General features: G+C 41.1%; 1 protein-coding gene across 5 annotated transcripts in view; it reads left to right on the top strand.

Annotated features, from left to right (window-relative positions):
- The window catches only part of fam13b (family with sequence similarity 13 member B), an 87,955-nt gene that overhangs the window by 22,034 nt on the left and 44,004 nt on the right, over positions 1–21,917 (top strand). For all 5 annotated transcript variants that reach the window (XM_071915091.2, XM_071915093.2, XM_078288977.1 and 2 more), the window contains exons 4-7: positions 6,090–6,302; positions 7,959–8,136; positions 8,943–9,087; positions 21,488–21,615. In XM_071915091.2, the coding sequence (XP_071771192.1) occupies positions 6,090–6,302; positions 7,959–8,136; positions 8,943–9,087; positions 21,488–21,615 (664 nt within the window). The remainder of the gene's footprint in view (positions 1–6,089; positions 6,303–7,958; positions 8,137–8,942; positions 9,088–21,487; positions 21,616–21,917) is intronic.

Raw genomic sequence — 21,917 nt, 5'->3', positions numbered from 1 at the left:
ACTCACACTCACACTCACTCACACTCACACACACACACGCACACACCTGACTGATACAGGTGTGTCGGATATCATACTGATATTAGACTTTTTGTACTAGTATGCTCTAAGGCAGGAAACCTTTCTGAAATTTTTTGTTGGTCATTGGCCACAGTGGCTGGTGCATCCCAAAATCCACCAGCCACTTTCACTATTTTACCAGCCAACTAGATTTACAGAATAAGACTTAAATGATTGTTACCAACAATCATTTAAGTCAGACAATACGTACCAGCATTTGGCTGGTGGCAGGTGGATTTTTTTTTTTCAATTTGTGCAACAAATGTCTTTTCAATTTCATTTAACATCTTTTTTTTTTTTTTTTTTTTTTTTAATTTATCATAATTTACAAATTCAAAATATCTGGATATTCACCAATGCTGATAATAGGCCAATACAACCATTTTGCAAAATGTTTGTCAATTATATCGCCTTATATTGTTGTGCTGATTCATGATCATTTGTGTTTCTCTGGTACAGTATTTGAGAAAATATTCTAAAGAGGTTTTGTGCAGGAATTTGACTAAATGTAACGCTGTCAAATGAAATGTTACAATGACCACTTGTGCAGTGTGTTATAGCCGGTGTGAATGGCTTTCTGTTTCTGTTCTGATTTGACAGTGGTATTTACAGTAATTCACCAAATGCGAAACAGGGCACCGTTTTGATTTGACTCCTCTCTCAAAAATAGGGCTAGTTTTCACATCCATGCTTTGACTAAGGATCTTTTATTAAATGGTTTCTGTCCTCTGAACACGATCCAAGTGACTGAGCATTACATATAAAAGTGCCCAAAGCCCTTTGTGTACAAAACAGATGCGGAACGGTTTTGCTCTATGAAATCCTTGAAGGCTAAATCTCATCTCATTTAAAATCTCCTCTTGTGATTTCCCATAGAATTGTACGTGTCGCCTTAGGCCAGCAGAATCCTCCCTTTTATATTTGATCAAAGCAGATCTCACGCCTTTTGTGTTTTCTTGTTATTTCGCCATGTTAGCTTAAATATTTGCATTTGCCCCAGGTCTTTAGCGCTCAGGTTGTCTCATATTTGCCATCAATTTGTTATATCTGATAATACCGTAGTAACACTGGGTTTACATCCATGTGTGTCTCTGTATGGTTTATTCAGCATTAATCATGCAGTCCGTCAGCTGCTCGTATTCAAATCAATGTTCTTATTTTATGGTTCAAATGCGTGAACATGTGATCATGCACCTATAGGAGATTGTTATCCATGTTTGCCTTTCGGCAATTTATCTAGCTGTCATCTTTTTTGTTGCATCAGCAGTTGTTTAAAAGGAGGGGCAATCAAATCTCAGAACTGTAATGGATAGACTCAGCTTTCCTATTCAACTCAGCATTTTAGTTCTGCCCTCCGTAACTGAGCATGTGACAGTCATGTTCAGTGAGCGAGACAGACCTTGAAGAACGAGTTCTGTAGTGTAAAAACGTTTCGTAACAGATAGGAGATAAAAAGCGTATTGGCAGGTTTAGGATTTGATCCTGTGTCACCATAGGTAAATCACATCTTTAAGGCTTTTAGGTTTTGACAGAAGTTTGTTTTTATTCCTTGGTTCTAAGGTTAGAGAAGTGTGACCTTCACCCCTAGGCCACAGGGTGTTGCACCTTCATGGAATTTTATCTATTTGACCAAACATTGAGAGCCGTGGTTACATTTCTCAACAGATTGCAGATTAAAAAAGGCAGACAGACAGAAAAAAATAGCTGATACCAGCCTAAAATTCTGGATTTAATCCTGTATCAGCCAAAATAAATAGTCACATTTTTTTCCAGTATCCGTTACACGCTTTTTTAAACAACCAACTGGCATTGCACCTTACAGTTATATTTTATATTCCACTATTTGTAGACCACTTATCATTTCTAAGTATATATGTCTAAGTGCTCAATTATATCTGACTGCATTGTGTAACGTTTTGCTCTCCCGAACACGCCCTGGTGTTGACCTGCCGTGACTGCTCTCGCACCACGATAAACCAAAATATGTCGTTAGTGGAGATACAGTTTTCGTGATAAGATGAACTCTGAATGCACCGCCAGACGGTTCCACGGTCCGCTTCCTTTTTCGTTACATAACAGTTCTGTCAACTTCAGCTCAACTTCTGAAAACAGAAGAGCGGAACTGCGCAGAGAGGAACCTGCCAAAGCCCTGGCGCAGAGCCTTTCCCATGCCAGCCTGGAACATTTCTCTTCAAGCCTCTCAGAGCGCGAGCGCTGATCATCTTCTTTTTAAGAGCGGGTTGGCAGTCCAGCCTTCTGAAGCAGTTCCTTACTCACAGAAGGAAGGATGAGTGGATAGCAGCTTAAAAAGTGGAGACACCGCAGCCACTTTCAATATTTTACCAGCCAAATTTGACTTTTAGAATGTAAAGGAAACTCCAAGTGATGGTTGTGAGTGACTGGTAGAGCAGATAAACTTAGCAGCCGCAGCCAGAATTTACCGGTATTTGGCTGGTAAATGGATAAACGCTAGTGGTGTTATGTAGAACCAGGGGCAAGACACCTAACCTGTCAGTCTCTTCATACTGAGGACAGCAGAAATGCATTTTTGCTTAGGAACCCCAAACAGATACACGTATAGGTTCACTCACTCTGATTTGTGTCACTTGTTTAAGTCTGACATGATTCATGGTCTGTGCAACATGTTTTGTGAAATGATCAGGTAAAATTGCACAATATGTAAAGATCCATTTTTTCTGTTTGCAGTGTTTGTCGCAGTAGAACCAGTTAGACTGCCCTAAAAGTGCCAGCCCTGCCCACTGCACAGATCGGCTAAAGGAAATGCTGAAAAGTAATTGAATGGAAAATGTAGGGAAGCTGAAGCCCTGCCTGGGTGTTATTTATAGAATTAATGTCTGCAGGTGGAAAAATCAGGTGAGATCAACCTCAGTTGAGGAAAAGGAGTGGCTCAACCTTGTAAAAGGTTATATTGTCCTCTGTAAAAATGGAGTCACTCAAGAGGAAGGTCCAAGGCACTCTGCTTTTAATGCAAAATCTAAAAAGCATTTCTTAGGACATGGCAAGATTAAAACTAATGCACTGTGACCGCTGTTGTCTTCATCAGGTTAATGCAGGGACAATATAACATTTTACAAAGTAGAGCCACTCCTTTTCTTCAATTGAAGTAATTGAATGGATTTAATTATGGAAAGTAACTACTGTATAAGATCAGTATATAATGAATTTTCAGATTTAACAAGTGAGTTGGCAGTGTGGTTTTCCTTGAGTGTTTATCTGAAGCTAACATTGGACGTCGATAGAACACTGGTATCTGTGTGAGATGTCCCTTTGTAATGTTGTGTAAAGATTAAAACCTCACATCTCCCAAAATTAAGTAGGGAGTGGGAATTCAGAAAAACAGCCTTACTTTCAGATTAACGGCCATACGTTTAATAATACAAGGGGGTTGAATCGGTTTCATGGGCTCTAGGGTCATAAAACATCAACAATTATTGAGGCATTAGTTTCTGTCATGACTACAGTGATAGGTTAAACAATAGAGGAGCTGACATTTCTCATTTCATCTCTGAGGCATCTATTGTGCAATTAGCACTTGCGGGCACAAGGGAAAGACATTTTCTTGTAAAACCTGCCATGTCAGTGGAGATTTTTTTTCTCTTCTTGAAATGAAGCTTCACCTCAAGGCACCTCAAGTGACCAGTGAGGCGAGTTGGCAGTTTGTGTGACTTGGGGGCTGCCCGACCATATGAGGTTATGTAATAAGTCACTTAATCCCCCTGGGCCTCTGCTGGCATATTAATTAGAATGGTGCAGCCAGTCCAGAAGTTAGTCAACCAATGAAAAGACCTTAATCTCTCCGATTTAATTTGTGTGCGATGCCAGGGTTGTCAGAAAAAGCAGGGTATTGAACACATGAGGCAAAACCTACCTAAATAGTAGGATAGAAGCATTTCTTAGGTTTGTTCTTGGCATCTCAGACAGATGAAATTATTCATATGATTTTCACAATGACAAGACTGCCATGGTAGATTGTGTTTGGAGGGTTAAGAGCACCTGTCTGAGATGTCAGGGCTGTGGCAGAAGTTTCTGGTGTTTGAACCTCTTCCTGCCAGTCAGGGTTACATGAAGGCTTGACAGGATTGAAGAACAGAAATTGTGTGCTAACTGTAATCAAGCACATATTTTTTATTCAGTTATTCAGTTATTATTTATTTTATTTTTATAGGGTATAAGGGTTTAATTATGTAATTATACTGCCACTGTCAAAATTGTAGAATTATATGGCTATATGCCTGCTTTCAATAGGAAATTAGAGCAAAGTCGCTCATATCAGCTCAATTTATTACCAGTAGTAGGTGTTGTCATTCTAGGTGTAGCAGTAGCTGAAGGAAACGTGATTGTCCCACAGGGAGAAATCGGTTTTGCAGCATATTCATGTGACACCACAGTTCATAACACTAACATGACACTGCACAAGATGAACAGATAGGACATTATGTAAAAAACGTGAACACTTCGAAAATGTAACGGCATGCTGAACTGACCCCAGCCCCAACTGAAGCTGAACGATGCAATCGGTTTCTCCTTTTCATCACACATCATGTTGTCGTCACAGTTGGGAATGATAACTATCAGTACGGTCATACTCTTCTTTCATACTGATAAACGAGGAGTCCACATGCACACACACATAGAAGTCTTTCAGACATGTCGTCCAACCAGCATGGCATGTGACTTCTGAGTTTCTCCAGACACTGAAATTGCTGAACAGTTTTTCTACTAGAAAAGACTGATTGTACACAGGTTGGATACCTGCCACTTGCGAATAGAACTGATATACCTACCAGACGTACCACTTACCCAATAGCCAACATTTACCAGCATTTGGCTCCTATTAATTTCAAGCCTTGGCCTGTGCAATACAAGACCAAACCACAGAAGGTGTCAAAACTGACAACCTCACAGCACCAGTACGGATGGCTCATTAAACAGGCTACTGTGATAAGGTTACATCCTGGTGCTGATGTAAAGTTCAAGTCATGCTTGGGAGAAGGCTCTCAGTTCAATGCAAGAACATTTTAACAAATTCCATTTGTTTGATTCATTAATGACTGGTCATACTCCAAAAACCACACTGCAAACGCCACACAAGCGGAAAACATTTTTGTTTAGTTTGTGTTTCGCCAGGGATGCATAAGCGTCAAAATCAGTCAGAATCGCAGTGATGAGTAAGTAAATGCATTATAACTAGTGTCATGTTTTAAACCTTTAGTCATTTACATTTTGATAAATGTATTTACTAGCTCAAAATCACTCACTTAACTAATTTAAGGGAAAAATACTGAGGGTAGGCTAAATACACTGCTCTTAACTTATCTAAAGATACTATCTATTGTACTGTTTGGCAATAGCCATTGATAAAAAAAGTCTTAATGTTGCACACAAATTATAGGAATAAAACAAAGGCAAACATTTCCCCTTTTCATCCAGTTTCAATTTAATTGACATTAGTGCCTAGACTACAGTTCAGCAACATACCACCACCAGCCCAAAACAATTGGGCCATGGCGTATCATGACGATGCAGTGCCGCTTCTGGGATGCTTTACCTTCCGTCATGTGCGACCAGTGTGGCTTGTTAAGTTAATTAAAAGGGTAGCAATTCCTTCCATGACAGATCTGTTACACTTGCGGAGTGGTTTCGAGGTTAAATTGCAGGCAAGAAACTCTTGAAACAGGACTACTGTCTCAGAGGGGAATCATCAACACTCCCAGTGTACTAAGAGTCATTCCAAATAAACAAATTGGTCCCATAATCACACTTAACTTGTTTCTGGCCATTGCTTTTATAATTTTTGACTGCCTTGAACAGTCTGTTGAAAACGGCATTAGAGGCTGGGTGGTAGAAACTGAGGATTCTAGCTTGATAAACTTACCCTGTTCAGAAAATATTAAACATTTTTTGGTCTGTTATTGATCTCTGTTCTGTATGTGTGTATATGTGTGTGTGTGTGTGTGTGTCTGTCTGTGCATGCTGGTGTGTGTGTTGTTTTTTATTTACCCTCTCAGGTCATCTGGACCTGGAGGGGCTCTTCCTGGTCAACGGCAACGCAGAGCGTGTGGATTGGCTACGGCAGCGCTACGACAGCGGCGAGGAGGTGGAGCTAGAGAAGGAAGCAGACTTGGCCTCGGCCGTCAGTTTGCTTCGTCTCTTCCTGCAGGAGCTCCCTGAACCCGTCATCCCCACGGCGATACAGGGACACATACTTCAGCTGCACCAAGGTGTGTGACACGCACTTGTCCGCTTTTCCTCTTCTCATACCTTTCTGTATTTTTTTTTTTTCTCTCTCTTTCCATCCACCCTGAAACCAACAACTTAATTTTCTTTTCATATTTTCAGTTTTCTTGCTCTGTCTGGAGGGTAGGTCATGCAGGAATTTGGCCTTGTTGGGGGGAAGGATGTCTTCTCCTTTTTTTTTTTTTGTTCTTTCGTCCTTGTCGTGGTAGCTTTACCTTACAAGAACCCGAATGGCCTCAATCATTCTCTTCTTCTTTTTCTTCATTCTGTCTTCTTCTTCTCTTCCCATTCTTCCGCTTACATCTTCTCAAACACCAAGGTTGTGTCAGTATTGTTCCCTTGTCATTCAGAACCATCCTCTTCTAATTTAGTGTATTCAAAACATTTTTTTTCAAATTCAGAACTATATGCAAAGGGTGGAAAAGTATGGAAGATAAATTTGATCATGCGAAATACACAAAATAAAATGTTATGAAAGTATGAGAAAAAGCTATCTGGTAATTATGGGAAAAAAAACTGTTGTTCAATTCTGACACTGACTAATTGACTGTCATATTGCCCATTCACTGTTAGGATATATCATAATGAACATTGGCCTGAATCTTCAAGTTCAGTCAACATATTAAGGTGTGGAAATGATACCGCGTTTTTTAATGGACAGTGTGTAGAAACCCTGTGTGTTAAACAAACACACATTCCAGTTGTTACAACATTTTCCTTTTAAATTCTACTAAATAAAAATCCAAATTTCCATTTTCCGTCAATTCGAAACCCTGTGGTTTTAAAGGGGAATTCTCCCACTTCCTCCACTGCTCTGTTTCTGTTTCTCCTCTTCGCCCTGTCCTCGCCCGCCTCTATTTCTCCCACAGATAATATAGACTAATCTCCTTGTCATCATGGTGGTTGGTCCTGCCGCTGCCACCCAGATTACAGCAGTGGGGGGAGTTGGTGGGGATTCCCTGTGTCATGGAGTCATAGCCCATGTATAAACGCATGTCTTCTTGTTTATAATGGGGCTGTACGAAGCTACGTAAAGCATTTTCTCTCTAGCACGTTTTCCTCCTTCCTGCCGTCTCCTGTTTCACCTCATTTCACCTCTCCCAGAGGATCGTACATAATCTAATCTGTGTGTCTGCGTGCTTCTCCGGATAAGAAATTCAAGGTGGAACCATGTAGGAACATGAAGGACTTGTACTTGTATTGAATATACAGATGATGGTGATGGTATTCGCCTCGAATAATAACCCATAGTCTACTCCAAAATATCTCCAAATACAGTAATGAAGAGGAACTTTGTAGGAACATCAAATATAACATGTAGTTTATGAAGTGTAGCGATGCTAATGGTGGTTACAATGATTGTAATCATTTGTAACCAAAACCAATACACTCTTCTCCAGATTACAGTAATGAAGAGGAGCTGTATCCCATTTATCTGTGTTAAGGATGATGAGTATTGTGATAATGATAATAACTGTAATCACAACCAATAGTCTAATTTTAAATATTTTCAGATTACAGTAAAAAAAAGGAGCTTTTTTCGGAACATGAAGTATCAAGTGTACCTATGTTGATGATGATTTATAATTGTAATAATGATACTTTCCCATAACCTGTAGTCTTCTCCTAAATATCTCCAGATTACAGTAACGAAGAGGAGCTGTGTAGGAACATGAAGTACCTGCTGCAGCAGCTTCCCCAGCTGAACTATGGCCTGCTGCGCTTCCTGTGCCGCTTCCTGGCCAGCGTGGCTTCGCTTCAGCAGGAGAGCTGGAACATCGGGGCACTGGCCGCCGTCTTCGGACCAGACATCTTCCAGTAAGATGCAGCACACCCTGCCCGGGGATGCACAATTAATCGTGTTTAATTGTATATCTGTGACTAATAATCACAATCACAGTATCTTGCAAAATAATGGGTCTGACAGAAGCACAGACATTGTGAGCAAAGGGTAATCAAGCACATGTTTTTATCCACTTGAAGGATATTCAGTTGCTATTTTGCTGGATCTGGACAAGTCATCCTGCTTCTTTGTCCTTGGGATCCTTAATTCTGAGAGTAGAGGAAGAGAGGGTGGGGGGATCTACAAGACTAGTACGTAATTATCCTGCCACTGTCCAAACTAGAATTATATGGCTATACACCTACTTTCAGAAGGAAATTATCTAGTGCAAACTGACCCACATCATCACATGTTTGTGTGGTTGGTTTTAGTAATACCTGTAGTAGGTGTGGTAGTGGTAGGTGCAGCAGCAGCAGTAGTGACTGTAGAAAATGTAATTGTCCCACAGGGAGAAATTGGTTTTGCAGACGATTCACATGTGTCACCACAGTACATAACACACCCTGAGTGATGTAGCCACAGATTGATAACCATCAGTATGATCATGCGCCTCTTCCTTCGTACTGATAAGGGAGGAGTCCACTTGCACGAATGCATTTGTGTACACACGCGGGCACACACACACACACCCACACCCACACCCACAGACACACACACACATGGAGGAACACATGCAAAGACACACACAGGCACACACAGATGTGAGTTTCATCAGCCACTTTAATTTGTTAACATCCTGTGGGAAACTGCACAGCCAACACCCCTCCTCTTCCATCTCCAGTCTATCAACAGAAGGGGAGGACCTCCGGGACCAGGAGTCTGTGAGCAGGGTGCTGGCAGAGCTGTTGGACAATCAGGAAGGCCTGTTTGACTCGGAGGACGACGACGTCTCCACCACCAACGACTACAGCTCCATCAACGAGCAGGTAGCCCCCGCCCCTTCCCCCCCCACCCCCCCCCCCCCCACCCCCACCCCCCTCCCCCCTCCTCCATCTCCTCTCCTTTATCAATATAGCATATTTGCACATTTTATGCATATGCTCTTACACAGGAGTATGTGAATAGTGATCATAGTGTGAGTTTTGTTTTAGCTATCATGACAAAATATTGTATTAGCATCATAACGACGCTCAGTCTTTATTTTTTTCCTTTATTAAGGTAAATCTTTACCTTTCTGACTCTTTGTTCTCCAGCCTACACCTCTGTTCTCTGCCGCTGTAATGGTTCCCCTCAGGGATCAGTGAAGTTTGTTTTATCTTTTTTTTGCCCACCCCCACCACCCCAACTGGGACAATATAGTTATTCTTTGTTTTTTTCCCCACATAACCGTAGTCTAGAGAACTATTGTGAGTAAAATAAATGCCTGGGAAGTGATGATATATCAACACACAAGACACAAATACAAACCACTCACCAACCAAGAAAGTACAAAACGACAACACAAAAAATATCAGTAAAGAAAACAATACAATAAAGAACAAAACAAAATACACTAATTACTTGAAGGCTACTTACATAATACAAGAAACTACAGTTATAAATACATGAATTCACCACCGACATTCCTGACCTGAGAGCTGAGAAGTTTCATTCCAAAGTGCATCAATATCCTCTTCCTCTTTTTGGTCTTTTTCCTCTCATTAACAAACAACCGATGTCTCTTTTTGTCTTCCTCTTTTGTGGAGCTCAGACAGCAGAGTGTGGCACCAACTCTGACAGGGTTAGGGGTTAAATTCCCTATGGCTCCATCCATAGAGAAAACATATGCGCTCATGGTACTGTAAGGCGCTTTGGATAAAACGGCATGTTTTGTTGGGTCATGTACCCCCCCTGTTCTTTTCATATTCTCTCCATCCTCTTATCTAACTAGACGTAATGCTTAAGTAAGTCCTTTTTTTAAACGTAAAAGCTGAAATTACAGCACACCACTAAACTGTTAGCAATACTTAGGTAACTCACGCCTGATTTGAAGCAGCTTAAAACTCCTTCCGCACCAATGAGGAAATGGACCGTAATAGGCCGTAATAAGAGGTTTACCAGTGAAAGACCCGATCCTTCATCTCAGTGTAAATTGAAATAATGTCCCACTGCTGACTGTTGAAACATGGAACTGCTACTTTTTCGGTTCCCAAGTTAATTGAAAGAGTTTTGTGCTGATAGTATATGATTCTGAAATGCTCTGAAGCTTTTTGAAGATTTGTTTGCATTTGAAAACACTGGCGTAAAGTTGGCCAATTTGTTCTAAAAAAAGCTTATTAGCATCTGTGAATTTGTAGATGAGTGAAGAATCTCAAAAATATATATGACTGACTTCCCAATTGTGAGGCTTTTATGTACCCATGCTTGATATGCTCAAAATAACCTTGGATTGGGGTTTAAAAGTTATAATTCATTCATTTTGTTTTGAGTCTTGGCACTATGAGCAGTTGGTTTAATAAACCCTCAGACTATGAAAAGAGATTACAAGAATTACCATTGTTGTTTTTCAAGCTGATCAGAAAGGCTTCTCTCAGTCTGGACTTGAAGCCAAACCTTTTGCGGGCCAAATTAAATTATTGGACTCCAGTAATACTGGTTTGTAAATCTTGGAGGGCTTGGGAACATTTGAAGTGGTTCATGACTGGATCTCGTGCCTAGGAACATAAACATCTACCAGACTGAAAACCACAGTGATTCCAGCCAGGCCGAGGGAAATTTTAAGGTTGACAAGATCTCAGGCAGAACTAGGAAGTGAGTTAACTTGCAATCCAGCTGTAGTCTGTGCTGTTAAATGCCTCCGGCTATTGCTGTACATTGTATTACTGAAGAGAAAGCGCTTCCTCAAATGGAATATTTTTAAGAAGAAACATAACACCTTCTTTTTGAGTGCGGACTATGCCCCTTGAGTTGTTTGTTCAATGTCAAGAAAATCAATATCATACAAAACCAGTAAGTACTACTTAATCAAAAGCCAGTTTAATGGGCTTTTATCAAACATTTGTCTCAAGGGTAATGTTAATTGGTCCAGTGCAGCAGTTTGCTGTGTTTTGCTATACATTGACTTACACCTACATAGAACATACAGAACAAGACTGGCAGACTAAGTAAGGCTGTTGCTGAGAGATATGACCACACCATTACATCGACAGTACCAAGAGTGGCTTAGGTAACATTTAACTTTACAATGGCCTGAACCCAGTGTATTAACCCATAGAAACATATCGCTAGTACACAACAACTATTCTGAAAGTACTTAATGTCAATGTCGCACATCCCCTTTCTCCTATCTTCCCTGTCACTTTCCAATGTACATTGTCCAATAAAGCAGAGCAGAGGCCATGAAACATAATGTTTAAAGGATGAAGTGAAAGGCTGCAGACAGTCATTCTGAAAGTCTCGGCAGGAGTGAGAGAAACCATTTCTCTCTTCAATAACTCTCTCAGCTGTTGACTTCATTTCATTACTTAATTTTGTTATTACTTCATCTGTATCTATTAGTGTTTTTTTCTTAATTAACTTAACTGCGCTATTGCTGGAAACTTGTCTCCAGTCTTGCTTTCCCTGTGATCTTGAGTCCTTGTAAGTCACACATAATATTTTAATATTCAGATTTTTCCCACGGTGCAGCCGAGGGCATCAAGAGGCAAATTCAGGTCAGTCAGTCAGTCAGTCAGTCAGTCAGTCAGTCAGTCAGTCAGTCAGGTAACGCTTAGTGAGTGATGTTGCTTCATGAGATGGCCTCTAGGGGGCGTCTCTGACTAAGAGCTGGCCTCTCGCCTATGGGCTAAATGCCACATTGAGTCTCATACTGATAAAGCCATATTGAATCCCACTTTGAGCCACACTCTTCGCCGTCAATTTACAGACATCCACATCTTCTGCTGTCCTGCAAACCTTAACAGTAGGTAACAGGTGAAGGATGTGACGCTGGAGGAATAGGTAATTTAACCGGTAAACGTGGCGCGCTAGCTGAGCATTGCTCCCACACTGAGCCCCACTCTCTGCTGTTAATTTACGTACATCCGTGTCTTCCGTTGCCGTATAAACTTTAACATTAGGTAACGTTATTACCTGTGGTATTTAAGTGACGTTAGTGGAATTATTTAACAGATAACCGTGTCGTAATGCTTCAGTGCAGTGAATTGAATTGAACACATGTGCCGTGGGTCTGTACAGGATCTGTGCTTGTTTTCCCCAATATAGTATCCATCTTCCCTCACCTCTCCTACAAGAGCTTTGCTTTGTAGAAGAAAGGTAATTGAATTGAAATTGAGCACAGTACAACAATGAGCTACATTACAAATTCCTTTCATGTGACTCTCCTTCTCTTCCTCTGTCCTTCTGCCTCCCTTTGATTCCTTTTTTTGTGGCTGGGCAGTCGGAGGAGAGAGAATATAACATTACAAGGAGAAAGCGAGAGAGAGAGAGAGAAAGCAGAAGAAGAAGAAAGAGCAAACAGAAAGATCTCTGAATAAGAAAAAAATATCTGTGCACTGATCCATGTGTCTTACGTAAGAGAGAGGACGAGAAAGTGGGGGGTTTGAGAGAGGTAGAGCGAGAGATAGCAAGCCAGAAGGAGGGAGAGAGTTGGCAAAGAGCGAAGGGAGGAGAGGGAGAAAGACAAAGATTGGGAGAAAGAAAGGATAGGAGGGGGAGAGAGTGAGGGATGAGAGAGAGAGAGGTCATGATGATGTAACCGTGGAACTGACACCTCCAGCCTCTACACAGGGGAACAGACCCTCATGGAGGGGATTATCTCACACATACGCAGACACACACATACATACACACACACATACACACACACAGTCTCTCTGTCTCTCACACAGCAGACTGCTCAGAGGTAAGCCAGGTAACAGACCCAAAAGAGTATTGTTTAAAAGCAGTGGAGTGGTGCGTTCAGCTGGGATGACTCAAATAAGCTACAGAAAGAAAGATAAAGACATAGTGAGAGGTAGAGAGAGAGAAGTAGAGAGAGAGACGCACAATGAGAAAGTCAGAAGGGGAGATGCAGAGAAGAGAAGATGGAGAAAGGGAGGCGGGAAACGACATCGCTGAGTAATGGTGTATTTGGCCACAGTTTTGCCGCATTTTGGTTGAGAAATTGAAACTCTGAAAGAGGCTGGCATTGATCGAAAGATGAGCTGCGCTAAGCTGGATTTTGGCTTGTTTTTTCATGCTCAGCAGAATGGGAGTCAGGTATATTGCTGCCAGGGTTGGAGCAAGGCTTGGCCTAGGCTTGTTGTTGCTAGGACAATACCAATGGGTGTGTTTGTTTTGATTCAGTGTTTCAAGAAGGTTTTGCAATGTCAGGATGCCTGGACAGAGCAGGAAAAAATGTCAAAAATCAGCAAGCCTAACTCTTTTTTAAGTCGAAAAGTTTTGATTCAGCACACATTTTCTTGTGGTTTCTGCTTGCAAACCAAGCAGAAAACATCCTGTAGAGGTAACCGTCGTAGACATCGGCAACTCTGCTTTCTGAGCCGTATCTCTTGGAGGTGGAGCAACACTGCAACACCAGTATAGCAAACGTGAAAAGTGAGCACAGAGTGCTCAACTGTTCCATCTATATAAGGTCACACCTCTTTGTCCTTGGCCACTGTTTGGCTTGGCTTGGCCTACCAGCAGGTCTCGGCTGGTAGGCTTGATTTGATTTGGCCATTGATGGGGTTGAATCTAAGGCCTGTGTTTCTTAGTGAGACCATCTAACACCATCTTGGACACACCAAAACTGTCTGTCTGTCTGTCTGTCTAGTTAGTTAGTCAGTTAGTTAGTTAGTTAGTTAGGTCTGTAGTCCGTTAGTAAGGAAAGCCTGATTTTGCTCAGGTCTGTTGGTTCTAACTGTAGCAAATATATGAATCTAGGTGTGTCCTACTACTCCGCCTGTACCAGCTTAGCAAGAACTGTGCTTCTGGAACTCTGGAAAACTGGATTTATAATCTACAAAGGTTTTAGAGTTACACATTTCTAGAACGCAATGTTAAGCAGTGGGGAATAGTTTATATAGGTTGGAACGTACAGCCGTCTGTGCTCCTGTGACACAGTGATTAGCTATTGAGCAATAGCCTATATAAGTTAGAACGTGGAGTTATTTAAAGGAGGTGGTGACAGCCTAGTTGGATGGCAGGGGAACCATATGATATGTCAACAAGGGTCATGTGGTGTGAACACAGACACACACACACACCACACACACACCACACACACACACACACACACACACACACACACAATGGCAAACAGAGCAGCCCGTTTAATTTTGGAAGCTGCCAAAGTAGTTTGTTGAACGAGAAAGACTAGCTAGCTGTCAAAGTTTCTAGTAGAATTGACATACTTCTCTGCTAAAATTTTGTCTATGATCTGACGAATCAATAATGCTGCTGAGCAAATATAATGCTGAACTAGGAGTTTCACCTGATTTTCTAAACCTGATTGTGTTTGAAAATTTGTCTTATATTGAAGCTTATTTAGGTTAAAATTCTGATTTGAGCAGATGTAGTATTTAGGCCGTCAAATGAGGCTTTGAAAAATTTTTTCTCAGAGCGTTGGCCTTCAAAAGTTTGCAAAATTGGCCTCTACTGGACAGTTTAATTCATTTCCACTAGACTATCTAATTAATTCAAGGTAATTCAGATTTACAGAAATCCTTAGATATTTGCCTCTGTTTAGTGAATAGTGAAATTGGAATACCCAATGAAAAGCCATGCTTTATTCAAATTCACCTGCTGAAAAATAATCTGTTTGCACTCCGGTGTTTTGTTTTCTCTATTCCCTCTGCCCCCCACAATAAAAAGAAACAGAATTTCAGCAGTTTGATGATAAGCAATTTCTCCAGTGATGATGGGGTGTTTTTGGAGATATGCAGCTGATGTATTTACTATGGGTGCATGTTATGAGTGGTCAGAAAGAATATTAATGTCTGTAAATCAGTGGATACCACCTTGGGGAGCTAAGGATAAGTGCTAGATCACAAAGCTTACTCTCACTGCTGGAACATTAGGCTAGAGGGTTCATCTCCAGTGGTACTGCTGGAAGTAAACAGCGCAGCCCCACACACACACACACACACACACACACACACACACATGCACACACACATGCACACACACAAGCTGAGAAGAGAATTTTTTACTTTCAACAGTCTTCTTTTGCCAAGGGACTTTCACTCCCAGGGCTTGTTTTCAGTGCTCAAATTGTATCACTTGAATACTAAAATGTTTATTTTGAAGGGGAAAAAACAGTGCTTTTTTTGTCTTTTGGGGGGGCCTATCCATTTCCTAAGTGCCCTCTAGTCTAAAACCCAATCTCCATTTTAAGTGCCCACAGGCTTAGTAATGAGAAAGTGAGAATTTGAGTAGATAATTCTGTCTTTCCCTGATTAGCATCTCAATGTCTTCATTCACTTTACTCATTTGTCTGGTTTGATCCTTTTTCTTTATTCGCAGTCAGGTGTTTATTTCAAACTAGCCATTGTCATTTAGGCCCACTTAACATTCTGAGGCATATCATTATGTAACAGCAGTTCAGTGGCTAAATTCCCCCATCAACCAGACACACCTTGTCTCTTGAAAGTGTTTCGGAGCAGGAGGGCAGGTAGTGGTTAGATTTTTGAAAGGCTAATCACCAGAAATGACTGACAGTGATGAATTGACTGGCTGACTAACTGGCTGTGAACCAAAACTCAGTGTCAAAAGCCTTCCCCAAGTCGCTGCAGTGAAACATACTGCAGATTGAATAAAACTCTGAAAGAGAGTAGGTTAGTGATGCAAAAAAAAACAAGGGTAAATTTTGCTTGATCAGCCCACACAAAATCTGCTCAACAACTTCCAGCTCTGAGTTGTGCTTTTTAGTAATCTTAAACCTTGAGGATAAAAACAATACTGAAAAAATGCAAGTAGGGAAAAAAATGACTGAAAATTAATGGTGTGAGGGTCGAACCTGTGAGCTTCCAGTTACAGGATGCTGTGTCTAACCACTAAGCTGTTGATGCTGCTGTTTGCCTGGCCCTCTCTATTACTAACCAACTTACTGACCACAGTGATCTTACATTCAAACTGGTAGCGTCAGCAGGGCTTTTTGTTGTTTTGTGTTTTTCCCCGTTCTGTCCAGAACCTCAGAACTGGACCGCTTGACCAAGGCCACAAGGCTGAGACCTTTTATTCCAAACGTAAAAGGAAAGAAAACATTAAAAAAAACAAAACCTTGAGCTAGTTTTCTCTCCTATTTTCAGATAATGTCAGTTCTTCTTGCAACAGTGACGACTGAAGTTGGACATGTTTTTGGATGTTGACATTTTTATGTTTTTCATTTATGTTTTTTTTTTCTTTATGTTTTTTTTTCTTTGTCAAACATGGAGTCGCCTATACTTTTGACTGTATTGAAGTTTTCAAAAGTGATATCAAAATTGAGCGGCCGTACAAAAAGCCTTGAAAGACACTGATCTTGGTCTGAGGCTTGTAAATAGTGCTGAAACTATTAGTTTCAGCAGTAGATTAATCGATTAGTCGATCGACAGAAAATTAATCGATTATAATTATGGTAATTCATTAATCATTTTAGTTTATCAAGTAAAAATACCAAACATTTACTGGATACAGCTTCACAAATGCTAAGATTTGCTTGCTTTTCTCTGTTTCATATCATTATAAATGAATACTTTGGGGTTTTTCTGGCTGCTGGTTAGACTAAGTAAACAAACTTAAGAATCACTTTGGGCTGTGGTAACTTATGATGGCCATTTGTCATTGTTTTTGACATTTTCTAGACTAAATTATTTCGATAATGACAATAATCGCTAGCTGCAGCCCTACTTGTAACGTCAGTTGTGAGTCATTTATCATTGTTCTGTGTTCCCGGCCCACTAGCTGTCCAGTAGTCAAACTAATAACGTCAGCAGAGCTCGATGTTTTCTCCTCCTGCGTCCAGAAACTCAGGACAGGACCTCAAACCCAGGCCAAGGCCAAGACCTTCTGTTCCTGACATTCTCTGCCCTCTCACTCTACCCACTCCGGACACACACACACACACACACACACACACACACACACACACACAAGCATATAGAGATGTGCTCGCTCACACACACACACATGTATAAGCACACTGACACACTCTTGCAGCACATTGACACTTGCACAGCTTACGCACAACACAAAAACACACAGGGACTTATTTTTCAAACTTAGTCATTTGTTAGTTAATGTGGCTGAATTTTTCCACAGACTTAGAGAGGGGGATAATGTTTTCAAGGCCTCCTTCCCCCCTTCTTCCTCTCTGAATGACCGTGCCAGATCATCCCAGCAGGGGATTTACAAACTCTTATCCTCTAATATTGTTACATCACCTCAAAGGCTTTCCGATCACTTACTCAGCACAGCCACGGTTATAGTCATTATTCCATTCAGGCCTTTTGAACGAATGCCTCTAGTCCAGGGGATAATTATAAATTCAAGCTAATTGTTCATTATGTCAACCCCCTTCATTTGAGTGAATACACGCAAGGGGACTTTTATATTCAAGGTGATATCCAGGGTCATTTTTCCATATTACTGATAAGTAGCCTTGATAGAATGAATATGCTCTTGGTAGCTGTCGTATAATTCAAGGTTATATTCATGGTATTAGTCAGTCCACATTACTGGTGAATAGCCTTGAGTGAATGAATATAATGTAGATCAGTGGTTTTCAATCCTGGTCTCTGAGACCCAGAGTCCTGCTGGTTTCCATTGTAGCCCTCTAATCAGCGACTGATTTACACCTGGGACGCCCGGTGAATATAATTAACTAGCTGGTAGGATAGAAACCAGCAGTGCTCAGCAGGATTGAAAACCACTCATGTAGATGATGACAAAGGGAGACTATTGTATGTCAATAATTCCCACTAAGCTTAGGGATTTGTCATTCAATTTTGTATGTCTAATAGGGCTGCACAATATTGACAAATAATCATGTTGTGATTATTTTGCTGAATATTGCAATTGTGATCTAAATTGCAACACAGAATATAGACATTGATTTTTCAATATTTTAGATAAGAAGAAACAAAAACAGATGTTGCTTATCATTTGCTACGTTTGAATACAATGAGCAATTTAATTTATAGGCCAGAAATTGGGCTCAGCACCAGAATACCATCTTTTTTTTTATTTATTTAATTTTTTTTATTAAAGATTCTTTTTTGGGCATTTTGCTCATATTAGCCCTAATGTTGAATGTAGCTTACAATACCTACCTACTAAAATCTAATGTGGTTTACTGCGCCAACATGACACAGAACTGAAATGGAAGTGTTTGTTCTGTCCACTTTAATTCTAGGATTTATTATAAGCCTTAAACATTTCTGGAAGGTTCCACAGCTCTGTGTATCTTAATGGAAGTGTCCACTCTATCCATTTTAATTCTGTCCGATGTTATCCTATTCTATCCACGCTAAGTCATCGCTTTATGATAAGCCTCGAGCAGTTTGGGAATGTTCCACTGCTCTGTTTAACTTCGTGACCCGGTCTTACCCCGAGCTGTTTTGTTCCTCGGTCTTGTCTGTCAGGATCGGCTCGGTTAAAGGTTATCGTCTGTCCATCTATCTGTTTCAGTGGATCAGTTCATTGAAGGTTTTGAGTCATAGCAAAAGATATTTAGTAGTATTTTGCATACAAAACATGCACATCATAGCACAGTTAACATTTGACCAATGCTCAATTTTCTGGTGATTGGAAATTCTTTACCATCTCTTTCCTTTCCCTTCAGTTCTGACACATGCACATGCACATGCACATGCGCGCACACACACACACACACACACACACACACACTAACACACAAACACACAGAGACACACACATACACACAAACATAAATAACACCATCGTCACTTCTTATTTAACCGTTAAGAAATTTTTAATGGTTCTGGTTATAGGCAATATTTATATAATAGGACTAAGGCAATAGAAGAGTATGAATCCTTTACCTAATCACAGATGCACACACACACACACATAAAGAGAGAGACGAGTATGAGTCACCCCCCCCCCCCCAGATCTGCACACGTGATGATGCAAGAATTCCCCAACAGCCAATGAGTGGTCTTGGAACGGAGATGTTGCCCTAGCAACGGGGCAGTGACAGCAGCAGATGGGGTTGGTGTTGATAAGAGTGAAGGAGAGAGGCAGAGGAAGAAAGAGGAAAAGGAGAGACGATAAAAACAGCGTGAGACGGAGGAAAAGAAAGTAAATCGCAGTAAGAGAAACGGAGCGTCCATGTGGCTCTGTGGCGTAACTGCGTATGTGAAATGTCATGAGAACGAATCCAGTTCATGACCTTTGACCCTTGCTGTCCCTCCTCTCTCTCTCTCTCTCTCTCCTGACTTTCCTCTCTCTCTGGTGCAAATATTGGTGACATCTCTGGTGCTAAGCGCTCATTGCTGTGGTGTTTCTGCGCTGCACTTCACCTGCCAATCAAACAGGATCAAACGGATTTTCTGTTGATGCAGTTTGAGTTTCTGTAGGTGGCGCTCTTTTCTTTGTCTGTTTAGCCATGAACGACATAGTTGTTCTTCTAGTTATTCCAAACAAACCGCTGCTGTTGTTGCCGCCAGAAACATAAAACCTGTGATTTTTCCTGGGAAAGACCTACTCGACATCAAGTGTGTAGAACAGCAAATGTAATAGCTTTCATGAACTGGGTATAGGTTTTTTCAATCGGTGATAGAGCATAGCAAAATGCACATTTATTTATATGAAAATGTCACGTATGACTTTAAGAAAAGGGTGAAAGAGAGAAAGAAAGCAGCTTTAGTGACTCCCTTGGTTAACTAGCTTGGTGTGATGAGAAGGAATTCTGTTTGTGTCTTGTTCATATGCTGACAGCAACATGATGAGTTATTTCTATCTATATACTTCTCCTCCCCTCCCTCCCTCTTTCCACCACCTACCTCCCCTCTCTCTCTCTCCCTCCATCCCTCGCTCTCTCAGATTCGTTACCTTCGTCCTTCCATTCCCTCTACCTCTGCCTTTAAACCTCCATCCCTCCCACTCCTCTCGCTCTCCTCCCTCCCTTCTCTCTCTCCCTCATCCCTCTTTCCCCTCCCTTTCCTCTACCCCCCCCCTCCCCCCCCCCCCCCCCCCCCCCCACCCCTCACACACTCCCTCCATCCGTCCTTCCCAGAAAATGCTATTTATCCTATCTGTGTATTTATCTTGCTGCTAACCGGTATATCTGTCGTGTTAATGTGTTACTCATTAGCTTCATCTATATTTAGATGTCCTCTGGAACAAACTGTATGAATGTCTTGTCTCATACCTAACACACACACACACACACACACACATATGCAGACACACGTATGCAGACACACACACATACTGTCAACACCTTCCTTCAGTCACTAATTCAGGGAACAGAAGTCCCCTAGCCAGAAATATTATCCTCTCTGGTCATTTCTGTACTGGACAGTTAATCTCCAATAGGAGGGACAGAAATAACAAACTAGATAATAATGATGAGGGAAATGGTCATAAATCAGCTTTAGGGAGTGACATCGCACAGTAAAGGGATTTTGTTGAGATTTAGCCCACAATGAAGTCATTCCTCACAAATTTAGAAGATCAAAATCAACATCCCACGTCTTAGTTTTTCTCGAAGGCTTTCTCAGAGTACACTGATCTCTGAAATTCGTAGGGAAAGGCGACTTTGGTTCCAAATTAGCAAAGTAAATGTGATGTTCACCTTTAGGTTATGTCAACGTCATCTCACTCTTGCTAACTCAGAGAACAGAGGAGGAAATATTATCCTCCTCACTGGTCAGCTCCTCTCCTAAGGCCATTAAATATCAGTGTGAATAAGTGCATAAGGTCTTAACATTTGCTCCAAATCCGAAGCTTATAAAAAGCTTGTTTTTTTTTTAACAACAAACACTATTTTTACAGATGGCGGGCGAGTAATTGCAGAGAATATAGAATATTGATTTTTTTTGTTTGCGGCCTTTTTTTCTCTCCAAAAACAACTGTACAAGAGAGGATGAGATGGGAATGTGTTTTTTCTGTGAGTCTGAAGTGGAAAGTCAGATAAAGTGATATTAAATTGGTTACACATTATTTATTTGATTGCTCAGTGTCAAATTTTGACCAGTTTTAGCACAAATCAGGCCGTCCAGTATGAAACCAAATTTTGGAGATAAAAACCAAACATACCATCCCATCAAAAAAAGTTTCAGCTCAGGTTAGCCCAAGAAAGTCTTTGAGGAAAAACTATGAACAATATGAGCAGTACACCATGTCTTCACATGCTTTTGCAACATAATTAATGTATAATATTTTTGGTGCTAACCTCTGCTGTCGCCTCTCTGCCTCTAGATCACAGAGCTGTTGGATGATGACAAGTGTGAGGCAGAGTGTGAGGAGCTGCCTCAGGACGGGGAAGAGGGCCCCGCCTCCTCCGACTCACCGCAACACACACACACCGACGACGGCCCTGCAGCCAGGTGAGACACACACACACACACACACACACACAGACAAACACGCACATACACACACACACAAACACCCATGCCCGCTCACACATGCACCCTCCCACAATGTCAATTGTGGGAGATACCAGGAAATACCATGTCAACAAAGTTAAACCACAAGCTGCACAGTTACCATATCTAAGATTAATAGATAATATTGTGCATTTGAAATTTTTTTTACTTGTGTCTCATAGATACACGTATGACATCCGGGTATTTGGACAGCAAATGTTATTCACTTGCGATGCTACCAGCCTCTTTTATTGACTGTT

The sequence above is a fragment of the Centroberyx gerrardi genome, chromosome 16, assembly GCF_048128805.1.
Source record: "Centroberyx gerrardi isolate f3 chromosome 16, fCenGer3.hap1.cur.20231027, whole genome shotgun sequence".
Classification (NCBI taxonomy): Eukaryota; Metazoa; Chordata; class Actinopteri; order Beryciformes; family Berycidae; genus Centroberyx; species Centroberyx gerrardi.
This window is presented reverse-complemented; position numbering and strand designations above follow the sequence as displayed.